This window comes from Xenopus laevis, chromosome 2L (genome assembly GCF_017654675.1).
Source record: "Xenopus laevis strain J_2021 chromosome 2L, Xenopus_laevis_v10.1, whole genome shotgun sequence".
Classification (NCBI taxonomy): Eukaryota; Metazoa; Chordata; class Amphibia; order Anura; family Pipidae; genus Xenopus; species Xenopus laevis.
In genome coordinates, this window is record NC_054373.1 from 127,228,124 (window position 1) to 127,246,353 (window position 18,230).

The window sequence follows — 18,230 nt, forward strand, 5'->3', positions numbered from 1 at the left end:
CACTGAATATATATAGTAGGGGCACAACTTTTTACCAAATTGCTTTAATTTATATTATCAAAGTCTTGTTTATGGGGATTATATACCCTGTTATGTTCTGCTTTTAAGTCTAATATCATGTGCATATACATGACTTGTTTTGAGTACGGTAGGTACAAGAATGTAATTTTAGATAGTGGTGCTCCTATCAAACATATGCTATGTTAATGCTTTGTTCAGTTTGGCAGTTGTCTCTATTAACATATGTAATAGGTACATTATTCTGCTCTGATTGGCTGGAAGTTGGGTATAACGCTTTACCACTCCCACACAGAGGTAAAGATCAAGCAGAACTGATGTGACCAAAATTTAATATGATATTGCCTCTTTACTGGCAAATGTGTCAAATATGTTAAATAGAAAGTTTTTCTTTAAACTTAGAGCTGTTCTGCATACTTTAAACAGACATAGCTTCTGTACCGATTACCACCATCTAAGTTCTTAACAAACAGATAAACTGAGTGTTGTTTAATCGCAGAAGACTTTGCTAACTACCCTATAAACCCAGTCCAATAAGATGTTCCGTCTTTGAGAACTACTCTATATACCATTCTGCAGTTAATTTTCTTTGTATACATGGACTTCCCAAACTTAGATTATGTCAAACTTGAATTCTGATCATGCCAAAAAATCCAAGGAAATCACATCTCACCACCACTTCCTACTTACTTCAAACAAGCAAACAACTTTGTCCCTCATGAAACCTTATGGATTGATAAATGTAATATAGAATATCAGTTAACCACAAATGCCAAGGCGACTTTACATCTACAGTATAAAACAATAATAGACCTTTCAAAGGTCAATAAAGGAACATGGACAAATCCCAGTAGTCTGCCAAAAAGTCTTAGATTTCATTGAAGAACCCTCAAATGTGAACATCTTTTCTACATACATTGACTAATCTACAGGCCTATTAATTTGGCTGCTCAGTCAGCAGATGTCCTTTGGATGTATAATACTGATGCCGACAATCTGAATAGGGCACTGCACGTAGCAGTATTGGGCTTAATTGAAGCAAAGTAGAATGTTCATTATCACACACTGTCAGAGAAGTTCTCTTTAAAGAGACTACAGAAAAATTAAGAATATTTGCCATATTGTTTTGTTGGCTGTGCTGCTAAGGTTAGGTATAGACCCTATGCTCCTGTCTCCTGAATTACTCTGGAGGAACACTTACCTTAATACTACCAGTTGGTGGTATTAAAAAACAATGTAATTTCTTTAAATAAGTTTAGGCCTTTATGTAATAAAATGCATTAATTTTTTCCAGGAGAAGTAACCCGTAGCACCCAATCAGCAGGCAGTATTTACTGGTCACATGTTTAAAACAAACATGTTACTGCACCTAGGCAAAATTAGTGCCTTTTATTACATTGTGTCTTATCTGCTTCCAGCCAGCCTAGTTTATGCTAATACTTCCAGATTTGTGAAGCTTTCTCAGAGCCATCAAAGACTTCCTCTTGTAGTGTTTGAGGAACATCCTATAGAAAACCTACTGAAGTCAGAATCCATTTTCCTGCACAACCCCTTTTACCAAAGAAGTGTCAGGCTTCTCTGGGCAGCTTGTCAGAGGACCAATGGGACAAAGTAATTGACAATATCTATACATTTCTTGTGTACACAATTATTAATTGCTTTTACTGAGCTGCAGGTGTAAGGAATGGGTTGTATAATTGTGAAGCAACAAGTTGCATTTAAAAGGCAAAACAGCTTATGCAAACGTATACCTTGAGCTTGGTTCAGGCCAAATCATTGCCTGTTTGTTCTAATATTATGGTTATGTGTGGTTGTGCCTTTTTATTTTTTACAATATGAGGATTTGCTTACCATAAAATTAGTGCTCAGATCTAAATGATTTGATTTTTATTTTTGTTTATATATGTTCATAGATGAAAAATAATATTTGCTCTGTTAGAATCAAAAGATTAATCAGGGAAATATATCACTTTTTACAATTTACAATTTTAAACAGCAAACAACTCCTCACCAACGTCCGATGAAGGAATTGCTGAAGAGGTTCAAGGATTTTATTTTGACAAATTAATGTGAGTATAAATTTCTTATGCATGTAATGCATTTTGTAATGTATTCTTCTTTCTTAAAGAAAGCTTAACCTTTATTCTCTTTTATTGAAATAATTTTTTAATACATTGCTCTTCCCTGCCAGTTAAGAGCAGTATCTGAAGCCAAAGCTTGCATGAACACTTTCAGGCAATTGCCATAGCAGGCAACAGGTATGATTTGGGGCATTTGGCCCTACATCCTGAGCTGATAAAAATTTGATGTCTGAAATTACCTAAGGGTATGGTGAGCAACATGCTGTGATAAAATACTCTGGCTGGAGATACTATAAATGTATTTTTAGCTAAAGAACTACCTGTCAAAACTTGAACAGCTTTATTCAGTAGTACATTTTTTTAATGGATTGTCATAGATGTAAACCAACTATAGTGATCACATGTTTCTAAAGGTATAGAATCTATTATCCGGACTGCTTAGGACTTGGGGTTTTCTGGATAAGAATTATTTCTGTAATATGGATCACCATACCTTAAGTCTGTTAAAATCATTAAAACATATAAAACCAGTATAATTGTTTTGCAACCAATATGGATTAATGTAGCTTAGTTAGGACCAAGTACAAGATACTGTTTTATTATTACAAAGAAGAGGAAGATATAAGAATTATGTAAAAATGTAAAATGGACTCTGGGAGATGGCCTTCCCATAATTTGGAGCTTTTTGGTTTCCAGGTAAGGGATTCCATACCTGTATGGGGAGAAAAATATGCATGTAAATATGCTATTTGAATGTTTTGTGTTATGTAGCTGAATCTGTAAAGGCAATATATATAAACACTTTTTTTTTTTAAATTTACTAGCATTTATTCTACTATCAGATGGACATTCAAAATTCTTTACTGATGGTTTATTTTGGTGGTGTTGTTGAAAGTCCATATACGTTGGTATTTATTTTTAGTACTACTAAATATTTTATATTTTATTCAACTGCTTTCTATTTTTTTGCATATGCAAATTGCAGGGAGGGCGGGTTTTCAAGTGACTTTTTGTTACAAAACAAGGACCAATTTTTTCCCAGGTTTTCCTTTCCAGACCCTAATTTGCATATGCAAATTAGGATTCGGTTTGGTATTCAGCCGAATCCCAAATGGTGGATTCAGTGCATTCCTAGTTTTAAGAGTTTAGGCTAGAGAGACGACAACAAGCAACAACTGCTACTGGCTAACAGAGATGGTGGATTAAAACAAAATGATTTAAAAGTTAGAAAGAACTACTACCGCCAGTGTCGAACTGGCCCACCGGGATACCACATAAACTCCCAGTGGGCCCAGGTATCAGTGGGCCCTCATGCTGCTAAACATTTGTCTTTTTTTATGGCCATTCCCTATTTCTATGAGAACAAAGAGGCTAACTAGATGGGAAAATATATTGTAGTATGTTAAGAAAAGAGACTAGTAGAATAGAGGTTAAGTTAGCAGAGGAAGAAAATAGTACTAAGAGTGGGACCCATGTCTAAGATTAATTGGTGGGCCCCTGGCCAAGGTTTTTGGGTGGGCCCCTGGTGTCCCAGTCCGACACTGACTACAGCCCATAAAATCTGAACAATGTCTACCTAACAGTGAACTGTCTACCATGTTTATGTATATTTTTATGACAGGAATGCTTCTTCTTTTTCTCCCCTCTACCCCTTCACTCTGTTTGTATTCTTGCTAATTGTTTAATTTGAAAAATCAATAAAGAAAAAACTTACAAAAAATGTTAGAAAAACTGTTTAAATTTTTTTTCCCATTTTTGTAGTTAAGCTGTTTTAACTTCAATTTAAATACATTTTATATTACTTTTTGTGTTAAAAATCACATATTTGTCTTTCTAGGCAAATGTATCCAGATCTGAAAGAGAATCTAGCAGAGTTTCGAAAGCATCTTATTGAAAGTACTAATGAAATGGTGCCTTTGAAAGTTTGGGAGTTACAGGGTAAACTTCTTTTATCTTTACCATCTAAAAAAAATATTATGGATGCTATTTACACAGATATAACCGAGATATATATATATATATATATATATATATATATATATATATATATATATATATATATATATATATATATATAATCTATATCTATATCTCGGTTATATCTGTGTAAATAGCATCCATAATATTTTTTATATTATTATCTATATCTATATCTCTATCCCAGCATTGATATGAATAAGACACTGTAGTAAAGGAGAATAAGGAAAATGATTAAATAGAAACAATAAAACAAATAATACTGACCAACTAAAAAGTGGCTTAGAATTTTCCATTCTATAACATACTAACAGTTAACTAAAAGGGTGGACCACTCCTTTAATTTAGAATGTATTATATCTACTTGCACAGGTTTTTTTTATATGTTTTTCGAGGCAGTCATTGTAAAACTCTTAATTTCCTTGAGGTTTTTTTTTATATGTTTTTCGAAGTAATCATTGTAAAACTCTTAATAATTTTTTTTTATATTTTTTTCGAGGCAGTCATTGTAAAACTCTTAATAATTTCCTTATATCAAAGAGCAGCCACAGATTGTTTAACAAGAAAATTACTTTGAAACCTCTCTACGTGGAATCTTGTTGTGTTTTATAGAGAGTAACACGTGTGCTGGTATTTAGTTAAATAACCATGTAAAAATAAATTAATCAAGACCAGTTGCATTTGGTCACAAACTACCACCATCGTCCTCATACTAAAAGTACATTTTAATATAAAGCTCCCCTGTAATAAGCATTTTATTTTTATTACCCAAAGTCTCCAGCTCAAATATTATCTGTAGATTCTGTACAAAGTTGTTGCTTGACCTTTTCTGTTAGTCATAGACATACAGTAGAACTCTTTTTAATCTTTAATCTAAAAAGGGTCCTCTTTTAAATATTTTTTTCTTGAAGATGAAAGCTAATGTTCCAGTGTGGACAATTGATATAATTTGATATTAAAGTAACTTCTTAGAATATTAATAAATTGCTGTTTCTCCAGTTAATTGGTAGAATACATTTGAACACCTCTCTGAAGTAATGAAAAGACTTGAGAGGTGTTTTGATGTAACTGCTATGAGCAATCCGTTAATTGATGCAAAACACATTGCAGTTTGTTTGATATTTTGAAGGAGGCTTTTTTTCAACTTCAGATTTGTTTGTGCTCTTCTGTCCTTTAGATCTGAGCTTTCAAGCAGCATCTAAAATAGTATCTACACCTGTATATGAAGCACTGAAAGTCTTAAGAGACATGAGCCAAAACTTTCCTATCAAAGCAAGGTAAGCAAAAGAATTGCAGAGGATCATTCAGGGGCAGATTTATTAAGGGTCGAATTTTTCGAATTTTATTTTATGGTCAAAGCTGTCAAATTTGACTAGGGAATTATCCAAACTCAATTCGAGTTTTTTAAAAATTTCAAAATCGATTTTCGAGATTTTTCATACTCTGGGCCTTTCAAGAATTTGAATTTGACTATTCGCCTTCTAAAACCTGCCGAATTCCTGTATAAGTCAATGGGAGAGGTCCAGTGACCAATTTGGAGATGTTTGTAGCCTTCCTGACATTCAAGTTTTTTGTGCCTCTCAGTGTTGATTAAGGTACTACTAAATAGGGGTTCAATGCTAATGTGAGTCCTGGACCATTGATGGTCAGCAGGTCCAAAAAGCTTCCAAATTGCTGTCCAAGCAGCAGCTCTCTTGCTTTTTTTAGAACTCCAGGTTGCAGTAACTCTCTGAAAGCTATGAGGATTATTAGTCTAACAGCAGAAGGAAATCTGTGGTATTGGATTTACTAGGGGTAGTTGCCTAATAAGAAACTCTTTTACAGGCTATCTATCTATCTATCTATCTATCTATCTATCTATCTATTTATCGGACATCACACGCATGCGCATGGAGCTCCCTCTTGGGGCTGGTGGATGGTCTACCGCTGGCATTGGCAATTTGTTTGGGAAAAAAAAACTACTGTTTCCCCATAAGGAGTGCAAGCTTTATAAGCTCACACCTCTGGTGGGGTAAAAAGTTCAGGGAACCGGTGTCCTTTAAGGCGAAATTGACTGGTTTAGCAATGTATCTTATTTTACTTTATAACTCAAACGCCCATCTGCTGTTGAACTTTTTATCTAACACATTATCTATTTCCATGCCTTGGCCACTGAAATATGTTTCCAGTTGACGGTCTGAATGTGTTTCTGCTTGAGCTCCATATTATCTGATATTTGGGAGTTGCCAGATTTCTCTAATATACTTTTATATTTATGTATTCCTTATGAACGTTTCCTTACTAAATTTACTATTAGTCTACACACACATCCTTGGTACATCTTTGATAAAAATCTAATTAATTTTGATAATTGTTTTTAATAAAGCAACTTTATTTCTGATTTCTTTTTTTATATCCAGTGTTTGATATGATTACTACATTACAACAGTTATATCAGGCATTATTCTAGCTTCTACATTAAATGTATTAATGCAGATATGTAGAGAACCAATGTTTGTTGCCTGCTATGTCTGTATACATTAAAGGAATTGTTCAGTGTAAAAATAAAAACTAGGCAAATAGATGTGGAAAATAAAAAATGTTTCCAATATTGTTAGTATGCCAAAAATGTAATCTCTAAAGGCTGCAGCGACCGGATTTGTAATATAATAGCAAGAACCCAACTGCCTGCTTTGCAGGTATCTTATTGGTTACCAGTCAGTAGCCAATCATTGACTAGAGGGGGACCATATGGGTCCCCATAAATGCTTTTTGATCTGTTCTGCATGCTAATAATCAAAAGCAAACTTAAAGTGGTTGCTCACCTTTGAGGTAACTTTTAGTATGATGTAAAGAGTAATATTATTTTTTTATTATTTGTGTTTTTTTTTTTTTAGATATTTAGCTTTTTATTCAGCAGCTTTCCAGCCTGCTATTTTTGCAATCTGGCTGCTAGGGTTCAAGTTACCCTGGCAAACATGCATTTATTTGAATTTGAGACTGGAATATGAATAGGAAAGGGCCTAAATAGAAAGATGATTAATAAAAAGTAGCAATAACAATAAATCTGTAGCCTTACAGAGCATTTGTTTTTAGATGGGGTCAGTGACCCCCATTTGAAAGCTGGAAAGAGTCAGCAGAAAAAAGGCAAGTAATTCAAAAACTATACAACATAAATAATGAAGACCAATTGAAAAGCTGCTTAGAATTAACCATTCTAGAACATACCAAAAGTTAGTTATATCTCATGTGGTTCCCCCTTCAAGATGGTCATGTAAAGCAGGAAGTAGTGTTCTGGCTATTATATTAGACATTTGGTCATTCCAACCTTTGTAGGTTACATTTTTGGCCAACTAACTATATTGGAAACATGTTTTATTTTGCACAGCCTATCTATTTACCCAGTTTTTATTTTTTACACTGAACAATTCCTTTAACCATCAGAGAGGAAAATAATTTGGTGTTTGCACTGTGCTCAGCGTATACAGGTATTTATAAGTGTTATAAAGCTTTCAATCTAAATGTATGTAAGCATGTCCAAAGCTCATCAATGACCATTAGGCTGAAAAAAGCCATTTATTACATCATGATATCAGTTGCTATATATTTGTATTCATTTTATAGGTCCCTAACCAAAGTTGCATTAAATCAGGAAATGAAAAAGGAGATTGAAGAAAACCAAAAGGTTTGTGCTTGAATGATAACCATTTGATATACATACAATGTCCAGTGATATCCAAATTCCCTAGGTGTTTATAGCATAAATTAGGGATTATTAATATTGGCCCATAGCATACAGAGTAGTCTTTCCAAACTAAAAGGGGTGTGTTGGAATGCAATAGATCGCGTTAAAAAGCTAGCATTGGCGTTTTTTGACGAGTTTCTGCAAAATTATGTAAACTGTGACATTTTCATGTGAGAATAGTATTAAAATTACCCATAATGATCTTTGGTGTTGTGGGCCCATTTATGACAATGATTTATATCTTAGGGAAAAAATGGGCACAGTACACATTCCCAAAAAAAACTATTACATGGGCCTTAGGCTTATTTATTGGGAAATAATAATTTTACGTGACAACAAACCGGGTGTCGACAACAATGTATTTTGCTCTTAAAAGGTTGCAGCAAAAAAAAAAAAAAAAAAAAAAAAATGTTGCAGGGGGAAAAGTCATTGTGAAAAAATCCCCAGTGACTTCAGTGTGTTACATAACAAAAAACAAAAAAGGCACAAGAGGGGAACCTGGTACCTTTCACCCATTACCCACTGGTAATGCAAAAAATGTGAAAACTTATTCAAAAGAGTTTGACATGACACCACAACGTTTGGCACATTTTTCCTATAGTTTTGCAAATTTTTTTGTCAAGTGTGCTAAATTCGCTCATCACTATTGGGGATATTTAATTATTCATGTAGATGTAGCTTTTGCTTTCCCTATATTGTGGCAGTTTAACGTTTTAAATATAGTGGAACAATTTTTTTCTCCTACCAAATATTCAAGGGACGGATTATATTAAAATGATGATGTCAAAGATGTTAGTGGAGCCTTTGAGCAGACTAGGAGCCATAAAAATTCTCTTTGAGGGACACTGAGGGCCTTTACTTTTTACAGCCCTTTTCGGTATGGTATCTTCTTTAAGTTTTGTCAGTTATATGACAAAATATATTTTATTTTTTTATTTGGAGTTTGGAATTCTCCTGTGATCATTGGTGACAAAAATCTTCTATATACTGAGGTATTTGCTTGAGGTATGGGACGTGTTATCCAGAATGCTCAGGATCTGGGGTTTTCCAGATAACAGATCCTTCCCTAATTTGAATCTTCATACCTTAAAGGAAAACTATACCCCCCAAACAATGTAGGTCTCTATTAAAAGATACTGAGTAAAACAGCTCATGTGTAAAACCCTGCTTCATGTAAATGAACCATTATCATAATAATATACTTTTTGAGTAGTATGTGCCATTGGGTAATCATAAATAGAAAATGGCCATTTTAAAAAATAAGGGCCGCCCCCTGAGATCGTAAGATTCACTGTGCACACATACAAACCACATGTAAGGTCACATGAGCCAATTAACAGACAAGAGTTCTGCCTTTTGCTTCCTCACTTCTTCCTGTTACAGTTAGTGTTGTAGTATTTCTGGTCAGGTGATCTCTGAGGCAGCACAGATAGAGTCACGAAATGGTGGTTCAAGGCAAGAGATGTAAAAGGGCAATATTTATGTAAATATATATTCCAGTTTGGTAAGATTCTTTAATATGTCATTCAATTTGATATAAACTATCTGTTGCTTAAGTATTCATTTTGGGGGTATAGTTTTCCTTTAAGTCTACTAGAAAATTATGTAAACATTAATTAAACCCAATAAACTGGTTTAGCTTCCATTAAGGAATAATTATATCTTAGTTGGGATGAAGTACAAAGTACTGTTTTATTATTACAGAGAAAAAGGAAATCATTTATAAAAGTTTGGGTTTTAGTATAAAATGGAGTCTATGGGAAACAGTCTTTCCATAATTCTGAGCTTTCTGGGTACTGGGTTTCCGGATAACAGATCGCATACCTGTACTTCAATAGTTATTTCTACCTTCTATTAAAGCAATACCAGTGCATCAGTATTTCTGGTTTTATGCAATAGGTCTCTATCTATAGTATTTAAACCCCCAGTTGATTTGCTTGACATTATGTGTACTTTTTTTTTCTCTCTGTAGAGCATTTGAGTAAAAAGCCTTACATTTAGCTAGCTGGAAGTCTTAAATGTGAAAATAAAGGCAACGTGAAACTAATTAAGGGAATGCAAGCTGGACAGGAGCTTGTGATATTTGATTGCTGTTTTTATATGCCTTTTCCCATGTGAATTGCTCTATAAGTTTCTAAACATCAGTATTGCCAGACAATAAATTGGCGTTTGAAATCTAGTGCCTACAGTCCATCCATCTAACAGCAGGGGCCCACAACTCCAGCTGTGCATAACGGAATCATTTTCATTTGAGATAATGAAAGCTGAGTAAAGAAATGCAGCGTGGGGAAAGATTGAAAAGGTGTTAAAAGCAGAAAATATTATGATGATTGGGTTTTACGCAAAATAATATTCAAGCTGTTAGGCTGCCTATGGAATTAAGCGTTTGTGCTAAAGTGTTATTAGAAAAATATAATCTGTTAAATTTGTTTTGCCACGTTTGTCTCACATTAGACAGTTGTCAAATATTCATGATTTTAGTGACTATTACCGTGCTGTGTTCTGCGTCATTAAGTACTTCTTCCCACTTGGGTAGTTTGTAGACCTATTAATTTGGGATTAAAAATAATTTTGAAGGCCTTTTGCTCTTAAATGTTTGCTAATTGTTCAGTTAATGTGAGCAAAATTCCCTGCCAACTTTATAGGAAAATTAAACACAAAAATGTACTGTATGTTTCATATCTTATAAGGAACATTATTAACTATTTGCTAATATTTTTGCTATACCTTTATTGAAACAAAGGCCAGATATATTAGAGAGAACTATTGTAGGGAGAGAGTGAAATTAACGAAGATGAGATTAATTAAGAAAAGCAGTGCAAATAGGGTCACTTTAATGTTCACACTGAAATGCAGTTGTATTAATATTTGAATGTGGTAGAGAGGTGTTGCTTGAGTGAACCTAAAACATCAAAATACTTACCCGATTTATTCTGGAGGACCGGTAGTTTCTTCTAGTTCATTCTAGGGAATATACATAACTGTAGTACCTAGCCTTTGATGCTGTTATCAATTTCATTGGTATTGTATTAGGTGTAAAGTAATACATTTTGTTATCATGGAGTTATTTTTTTGTATTTTATTTATTTGGGTTTTCAGATTATCAGCATTTTATTTTTGCAAATATCCAGTTCGAATTTCAAACGCCTTTTCTTTGTTCACAGACCCTAGCAGTCAGTGTCTTATTTATATACAGGTATAGGATCCCTTATCCGGAAACCTGATATCCAGAAAGTCTCCCATTGACTCCATTTTATCCAAATAATCCAAATTTTTAAAAATGATTTTCTCTCTGTAGTAATAAAACAGTAGCTTGTACTTGATCCCAACTAAGATATAATTAATCCTTATTGGAAGCAAAACCAGCCTGTTTGGTTTATTTAATGTTTAAATGAATTTCTAGATTTAAGGCATGAAGACCCAAATTACGGAAAGATCCGTTATCCGGAAAACCCCAAGTCCCGAGCATTCTGGATAACGGGTCCCATACTTGTACTAAAATCTTCATGCAAAATTGCCCGATTAGTCCTATAATAAGTCGGATTGGAGGAAGCACAGGCTTTAAATCTGTAGCTTTTACCCCATTTTTCCTTTAAATTTAAATCTTAGAATCCAGTAGGGGCAACAAAAAGAACCAACATAATAGTACTGTTGCAACTGCTGCCACTGTTTAGGGCATTTGTATATATTGATATATGCTTGGTAATATCATGTGTGATCAAATATTTTGCATTTTATTGAGCATGTTTCTGAGTGTTACTAAATTCATCCTCTGTATTGTGAGCTGCTTGATCTCTGCTGTCCTTCTGGATACGTATAAGGGGCTATTTTGGCTATATGTGAGACCTAAAGCAGAACTTATTGGATCCCTTGTAGTCAGGCATAATCATATGAGCCTATGATCAAGTACAGTAGAAGCATGAAATGATGTATACCGTACCTATGTGGTGAATTTATCAAAAGATGAGATTAAAGCTCACTACAGAAAAACTCACACACTTTCTATTCATTCCTAATGAATCACAATTATCAATCAGTTAAAGTTCAACATTTGATAAATATAACTCTAAAAATCCCATAGGAATGCATAGAAAGTGGATGAATCTCACATTTTGGTAAATCTGCCCCTGTGTGAGTAAAAAAATATTATTTATATTATACCACACTATGTGGGGATATAAGTGCTTGCTTATTTTCCTTTGTTCTTGATTTTTGCCCATTGCTGATGGTATGAGGTATGTGCACCTGGATCCTACAACTACCTTGGTGGGTTACAGACTTTCAAAATGGCACATTCTTCCTTTTTCGCTTAGTTCTATACACTTGCCATGGCCTTCAATGTGGCCATAGTGTTTTAGAACAAATAATTTTTTGTGCAGTTAAGTACATGCGGCAGGCTATTCTCCATCTGTTGACTTTGTACAAGATGTCAGACGCCCTGATTATCAGAATCATTAGTGAAGTTAAAATGTATTGCTGTTATTGAGTTATAGGTAAGAAAGATGTTTTATTGTGACCATAATCATGTCCTGCAGAGAAATCACACATAAGCAATTGGAACAATTGTACACACTTGTAAAGATCAGCCCGGTGCACAATATTAGAGGATCCGGCAACCTCACAATGGATCTGGGAATAAGATATTGGCACACAAGGCATTACCGTTATAGGGAACACCATGCTCGTTTATTGTGTGGAAATAATTTCCGCACAATAAACGAGCAGGGTGCTCCCTGCAACGGTAATGCCTTGTGTGCTGATATCTTCTTCCCTGCAGAGAAATCACACATTATTAATATGCATTTAATATCTAAGTGTTGTTGCATGGATTTGCTGTGTGTGAGTGCGTGCGCTCTGCAAAATTTTATACTGCTGCATACTTGTGAATTTCTTTTAATAGAGCTACATCTTTTAAGATAGAATTGGAATAGTAACTTTTTATAAAAAGTCAATCAAAAATCAATTGTAAGTTTGGATTCTTTACATCTTAGCACCTAAGCCTGAGAACATGGTTCTGCTTTGCAATATAAGTTTTCAATCCCAGCCCAATGAGCAGTTTCAGTTGTTTGTTTTATTGGGGATGGTAGAAAATAATATAAAACTTTTTAATCAAAGTGACTATAACCCTATATATTTGTCATTTTTCATGTTGCGCCTTCTTAGTGTGTTTTCATTTTTAATTTGTCCAAAATCCAAAATGACAAAAAATGTATTTTCATCATGATGTTTCATTTATGTTTCTCTTTTATTTGTAGTTTATGGGGCAGATTTATCAAAGGTCGACTTTCGAAGTGAAATATACTTTGAAATTCGACCATCGAATTCGAATATCGAAGTCAAAGTAAAATCGTTCGATCGAATGATTAAATCATTCTACTTCGACTACAAAAACTTAGAAAAATGCATTAGAAAGTCCCCATAGGCTAATATAGCACTTGGGCAGGTTTAATTTGGCGAACTATTGAAGTCAAAGTTTTTTTAAAGAGACAGTACTTCGATTATCGAATATTCAAACTATTTTACTTTGAATTCGAAGTAAATTCGAAGTTGTAGTATCCTAGTCGATGGTCGAAGTATTCATAATATTACTTTAAATTTTGAATTTTTTTACTTCGAAAATTCCCTCGAATTCACTTCGACCCTTGATAAATCTGCCCCTATGTATTGTACCTAGTAATCTCTTGGAACGTTAAATTTCATGTGGTCAAAACATACAGAAAAGGCAGATAGGGGACTGCTACCTGCCTGTAATATGAATTGTCAATGTAAAATTGTTAACTCTTTATATATCTAAAGTAGGATAATTTGCATTAAGACATTTTCCTTTACTTAATTCCACATTTGAATAGACTGAATTCTATGTAAAAGCTTTATAATATATGATACACTATGCATTAAAAGCATCCGAATCAGAATCTTTTATAGTGTAAACTCCAATGAGCAGTAAGTGGCAAAAAAATTAGTTAGATCAGAAACTCACTTGTGTGAGGTTTTTTTTAAACCTTGTTTTACCCATTCTGTAGTCAAAGATTATTAATCAGTCATTAAGTCACTCTTCAGTCAGTGCTTGAGTGTCATTTTCCTGTTAAAGAGAATCTACTCATAAGCTTTTCTTATTTTTTTCTATTTGAAGCATTTGTCAGAAACATTTGGAATTCATCCTGGGGATGCAAGCCTTTATATAAATGGTCTTCACATTGATTTGGATGTTCATAATTCATTCAGGTAATACTCATTTCTCACATGTTGCATTCACTCTGTCAATGGTGCTTGATTAACTAGTGCTTCATACATTGTTTAAACAGCCTTTGCAGCTATTCAGGCACAATTCAGAAAACAAAACATTCTAAGAATGCTTAGCTTAATATTGCAGTCATTTTCCATCTGAAATCTTTCTTCATTGCTTTTATTTTCTAGTCAGTGTTGCAAGTTTCTCTTTTCACTGGCTCAAGGGCTGATGATTGCATATCATTATATTATATGAGGACTGTGAAAAGTTCTTGAAGGAAAAATAATGCTAGAATATAACTAACATTAACATAATGTTCTGCTGATGTAAATGTTTTAACTGATGTTTGGGAATATTTTAAAAAAAGCCTGTTCTTCAAGATCAAGAAATATTTTTTTCCTACTGGTGTGAGGAGTTATTAAATATATATAGTGCTAATTGTTAGTCTAAATAGCTTATTGGATATCTGACATGAAGACTGGGCCCTACAACTCTTCACAATTGATTACATTTCTACAAATAAGCATACTTCTATAAATAGTGTACAGCTTTTGAAGCAAACCCACAATCTCCAAAAATCCACAGGTAATTGTACATTAGATTCAAATAGTAAATTCAAATTAAAATTTTCGAGTTTCAAAATTCACACATTCAAATTTTAATCCCCCTATTCCAATGTAAGCTTTAATGTGAGATTTATCACTCTCGACCATGGGACAGTCCTAATTTAAATATAGTCGCCAACGTAAAACCTGCCAAGTTCATGTACACGTGAATCCTTCCTGAGATTCAAGGTTTTTTTTCTGGAGAAAAATGCTGGATTCGAATACTATTTGAATTTTTGGGTCAGAACCATTCAATCAAATATTAGACATTCGGATTTTTTCTTAAATAACCTCCCAGATGAATTGTGAGTATATTAGAATTAAAAAAAATTCACATTAATTCAAAATTCGCCCTTTGATAAATGGGCCTCCCCATGTGAAAATTTATTTTATTTTTCATTAAAATAAATGACATTTTTATATAGCCCTTTGACTAGTGATGGGCGAATTTGGGGTGTTTCGCTTCGCCGACGAATCGCGGGAATTCGCACCTGGCTAATAAATTCGCCCAAAACTACCTTTGACATTTATTGGAGTATTCTCCTGACCTTGAGTGGGAGTATTATGTTTTGTACTCGCCAAGTGTTATTTTCATTTATTGTGTTTATAAAAATGCATATATATAACTTTTCCTCTTTTTTTCCTCTTAAAAGCATTTTGGAAACCCTTGGAACAGAAGGGAAAACCCTAAATGGCCTTTCTGCTTTGGGGATAAAAAATGAGGATCTTGGTAATTATTTAAGGATACAAGTTCACTCTAGTGATGAGAACTATGCTTTGGATATCCGACATTCCTCAATAACAGTGAGTATCAAAAATCTGCAAGACTGTTTTAAGAATGTTGATGTTTTCCATGATTGAAACAAATGCAAATCTTAAAACTTTTATTTCAGGTAAAAATCAACAGAAACTTTTGTCCAAAAATACATGCACAATACAATAATGTAGTCTTTACTAGGGACATGTCTATGAAGATTCTCATTTATCCAGGTCATGATATACAGTATCTAGTAGAATTAAGTCAAAGGCAACTGGACATTTAGAGTTTTTCTTAAAAAAACATTTCACCACTCATCCGAGTGGCTTCTTCAGTTCAACTGAAGTGGTAGGCAAGTGTGACTGGACTGAAAGTGGGAATTGCTTGTGAAGCCACTGGGGTAAGGATGTCAAAGCGGAATTGTAGGTTGACGAGCAGTGTTGCAGGTCACCTCTTCTGTTTAGGGATGGTTTCTCCACTTTGGCATAAATGGCCTCTTTCACACCTCTTTCAAACCATCTGTCCTCTCTATCCATAATGTGCACATTGTTGTCCTTAAAGGAGTGTCCCTTTTTATTGAGATGTGCATAGACTGCTGAGGTTTAGTCCTAAGGAGTTAGCCCTTCTATGTTGAGCCATTCTCTTACAAAGTGGTTTTTTGTCTCCACAATGTATAGATGAGAGCACTCTTCACTACACTGGACAGCATAGACTACATTGCTCTTCGTGTGTTTTTTTGTGTTGGGTCTTTAGGGTGCACCAACTTCAAGTTTTTCTGATGTTCCGGTGAAACTTTTTCAAGAAAAACTCTAAATGTCCTGTAACCTTTGACTTAATTCTACTAGATACAGTATCTTCTGGGACATCTGCCATTGACTGCTACATGACCTTGAGAGGTATTAGCTGGAGTATTTTTAGATTTGCAATCATTCAGAGAATAGTAATAGTTATAGCTGAATTATTTACATTGTTCAAAATTATTCATGTTGTAACAGAGGTACCTCTCTAAACATGTATTGTACTGCAATCTTTCTCTCTCTTCCTTCACTTGGCAATCTACTAATTTCAGTTCCTTTTTTCACTTGCCTCCCTACAATTTGTGAATATTTTCAGTTTTCTTTTACTCTAATTTTAAATATTCTTCAAACCTTTTTGTAATGGCCTCCTAGCAGATTCCTCTTCCTCCCCCATTGTTTTGCAATTAATCAAGACTATAGAGATTGTACCTCAAGGGAAATCAACTTGGTGCCCTAGGAGCTTCAACCCCCCTTTTTGTTTTACATCAAAACTTCATCCACACATTTAACGTCCTAAATTACATGTATGTGGGAAAAGGGTACATTTAGAAATTATCTTGGAACACCTTTCTTTTATCTCAGACCTTAGATTCCAGAACTCGCCATTCAATGCCCTATATCTACAGTTATATATTATTATAATATGAAGTAAAAAAGAAACAAATCCATCACATTTGGCTACAGGTTACACAGATTTTTTGCAGAGATATAAAACCAAGGTATGGCATGGTTGGACAATGAGCCCATTTTAATTAATGGTTTTCTTTCAAGTACTTCCGGGCCAACATTCCACTAAATTCTAATTCTTTTTGTACTGCTGAGTCCTTTGCATTCTATGGCAATAACCCTATCATTCCATTTATGTAGAATTCCCTTATATATTTATGTAACACCCCATTCCCTAGTATATTTAAACATGTGACTGCTTAGAACAGCATTTTATTACCACTCTGCAAAACATTCCTTCCAATGCATTCAATTCAGGATTCGATCGAATACCAGCACTTTGCAGGTTTCAGTTTTTTGTTCGTGCAAGTTTTAAAAATATTTCTCAGGCTGGCATATTCAAATTAGGATTTATGTTAAATTCTATTTTTGGCCAACTCTTTTGAGGCAGATCAAATATTTAGCCAATGTGGTGCATCACTTTATATACATTTAAATAGCTAAATATTACATATAGCATACACCCAATTTTGCAGTTCTTCTTTCTAGTTCTTCACATTTCATCCTTTCAGCATGAAGTTAGTATGATTCATAATATTCCAGTTCTCGATTATAACAGTACCAAAATCTAATGAATTTCTTGATATCCACAATAGACTTTTAGTCTGTAGTCACATGTCTAGTGTTTCTTTCAGAAGTATCAGTTATTGTGTGAAGCCAGAGCCAAACATAGCAAATGACTTGTTTTTACTTGTTATTGTAAAACAAATGTAACTGACAATCTTATTTAGCCTACACAATTCTTTTTATTTTTTTTAATTTTTTTTTACTGCCACTCCTGCTCTCCATACAAGGCTTTTGATTAAATAAAGATGCATTACAAAGAGGCATTATGTTTTTATATGACATTGTTTCACTAATAAGTCCACAGTGGAAAGCTTTTTTGTTATTATTCTACATCTGAAAGATGTGACCACTTTGCACCTGTTGGTTGCAAGACCAATTTAGCCCATAGATAATGCTGGAATATGTATGAACTACTAAGTATGTTATAAACACTTTGTCGTAGGGGTGGTTTAACTGATGGTAGGTCACTGGGTCCTGCCCCTGATCCATCCAAGCCCCACCCCTTAACCTGAACATAGTCCCCCTTTTATCTTTGGGCCTCAGATGAAAATTCACCACTCTTGTAAATGATAAAACAATTACCACTAACCATATTTCTGCTCGACCTTTACTTTAGCTTCATTGACTAGGTCAATTTCCCACTCATATGGCACAATATATGAGATGAGGAGTTCCATTAAGCATATATTGAAAATGGCAGTCACATTGCTTTTGAGGGAGTAGGACAAAGTCTGCTTCACAACACCAGT

The 18,230-nt window shown here is 34.1% G+C and overlaps 1 protein-coding gene across 1 annotated transcript in view; it reads left to right on the forward strand.

Annotated features, from left to right (window-relative positions):
* The window catches only part of uggt2.L (UDP-glucose glycoprotein glucosyltransferase 2 L homeolog), a 139,046-nt gene that overhangs the window by 16,348 nt on the left and 104,468 nt on the right, over positions 1-18,230 (forward strand). Inside the window, exons 7-12 of the mRNA XM_018247246.2 lie at positions 2,015-2,087; positions 3,937-4,037; positions 5,254-5,353; positions 7,680-7,740; positions 13,934-14,025; positions 15,288-15,438. Coding sequence (XP_018102735.1) covers positions 2,015-2,087; positions 3,937-4,037; positions 5,254-5,353; positions 7,680-7,740; positions 13,934-14,025; positions 15,288-15,438 — 578 coding nt within the window. The remainder of the gene's footprint in view (positions 1-2,014; positions 2,088-3,936; positions 4,038-5,253; positions 5,354-7,679; positions 7,741-13,933; positions 14,026-15,287; positions 15,439-18,230) is intronic.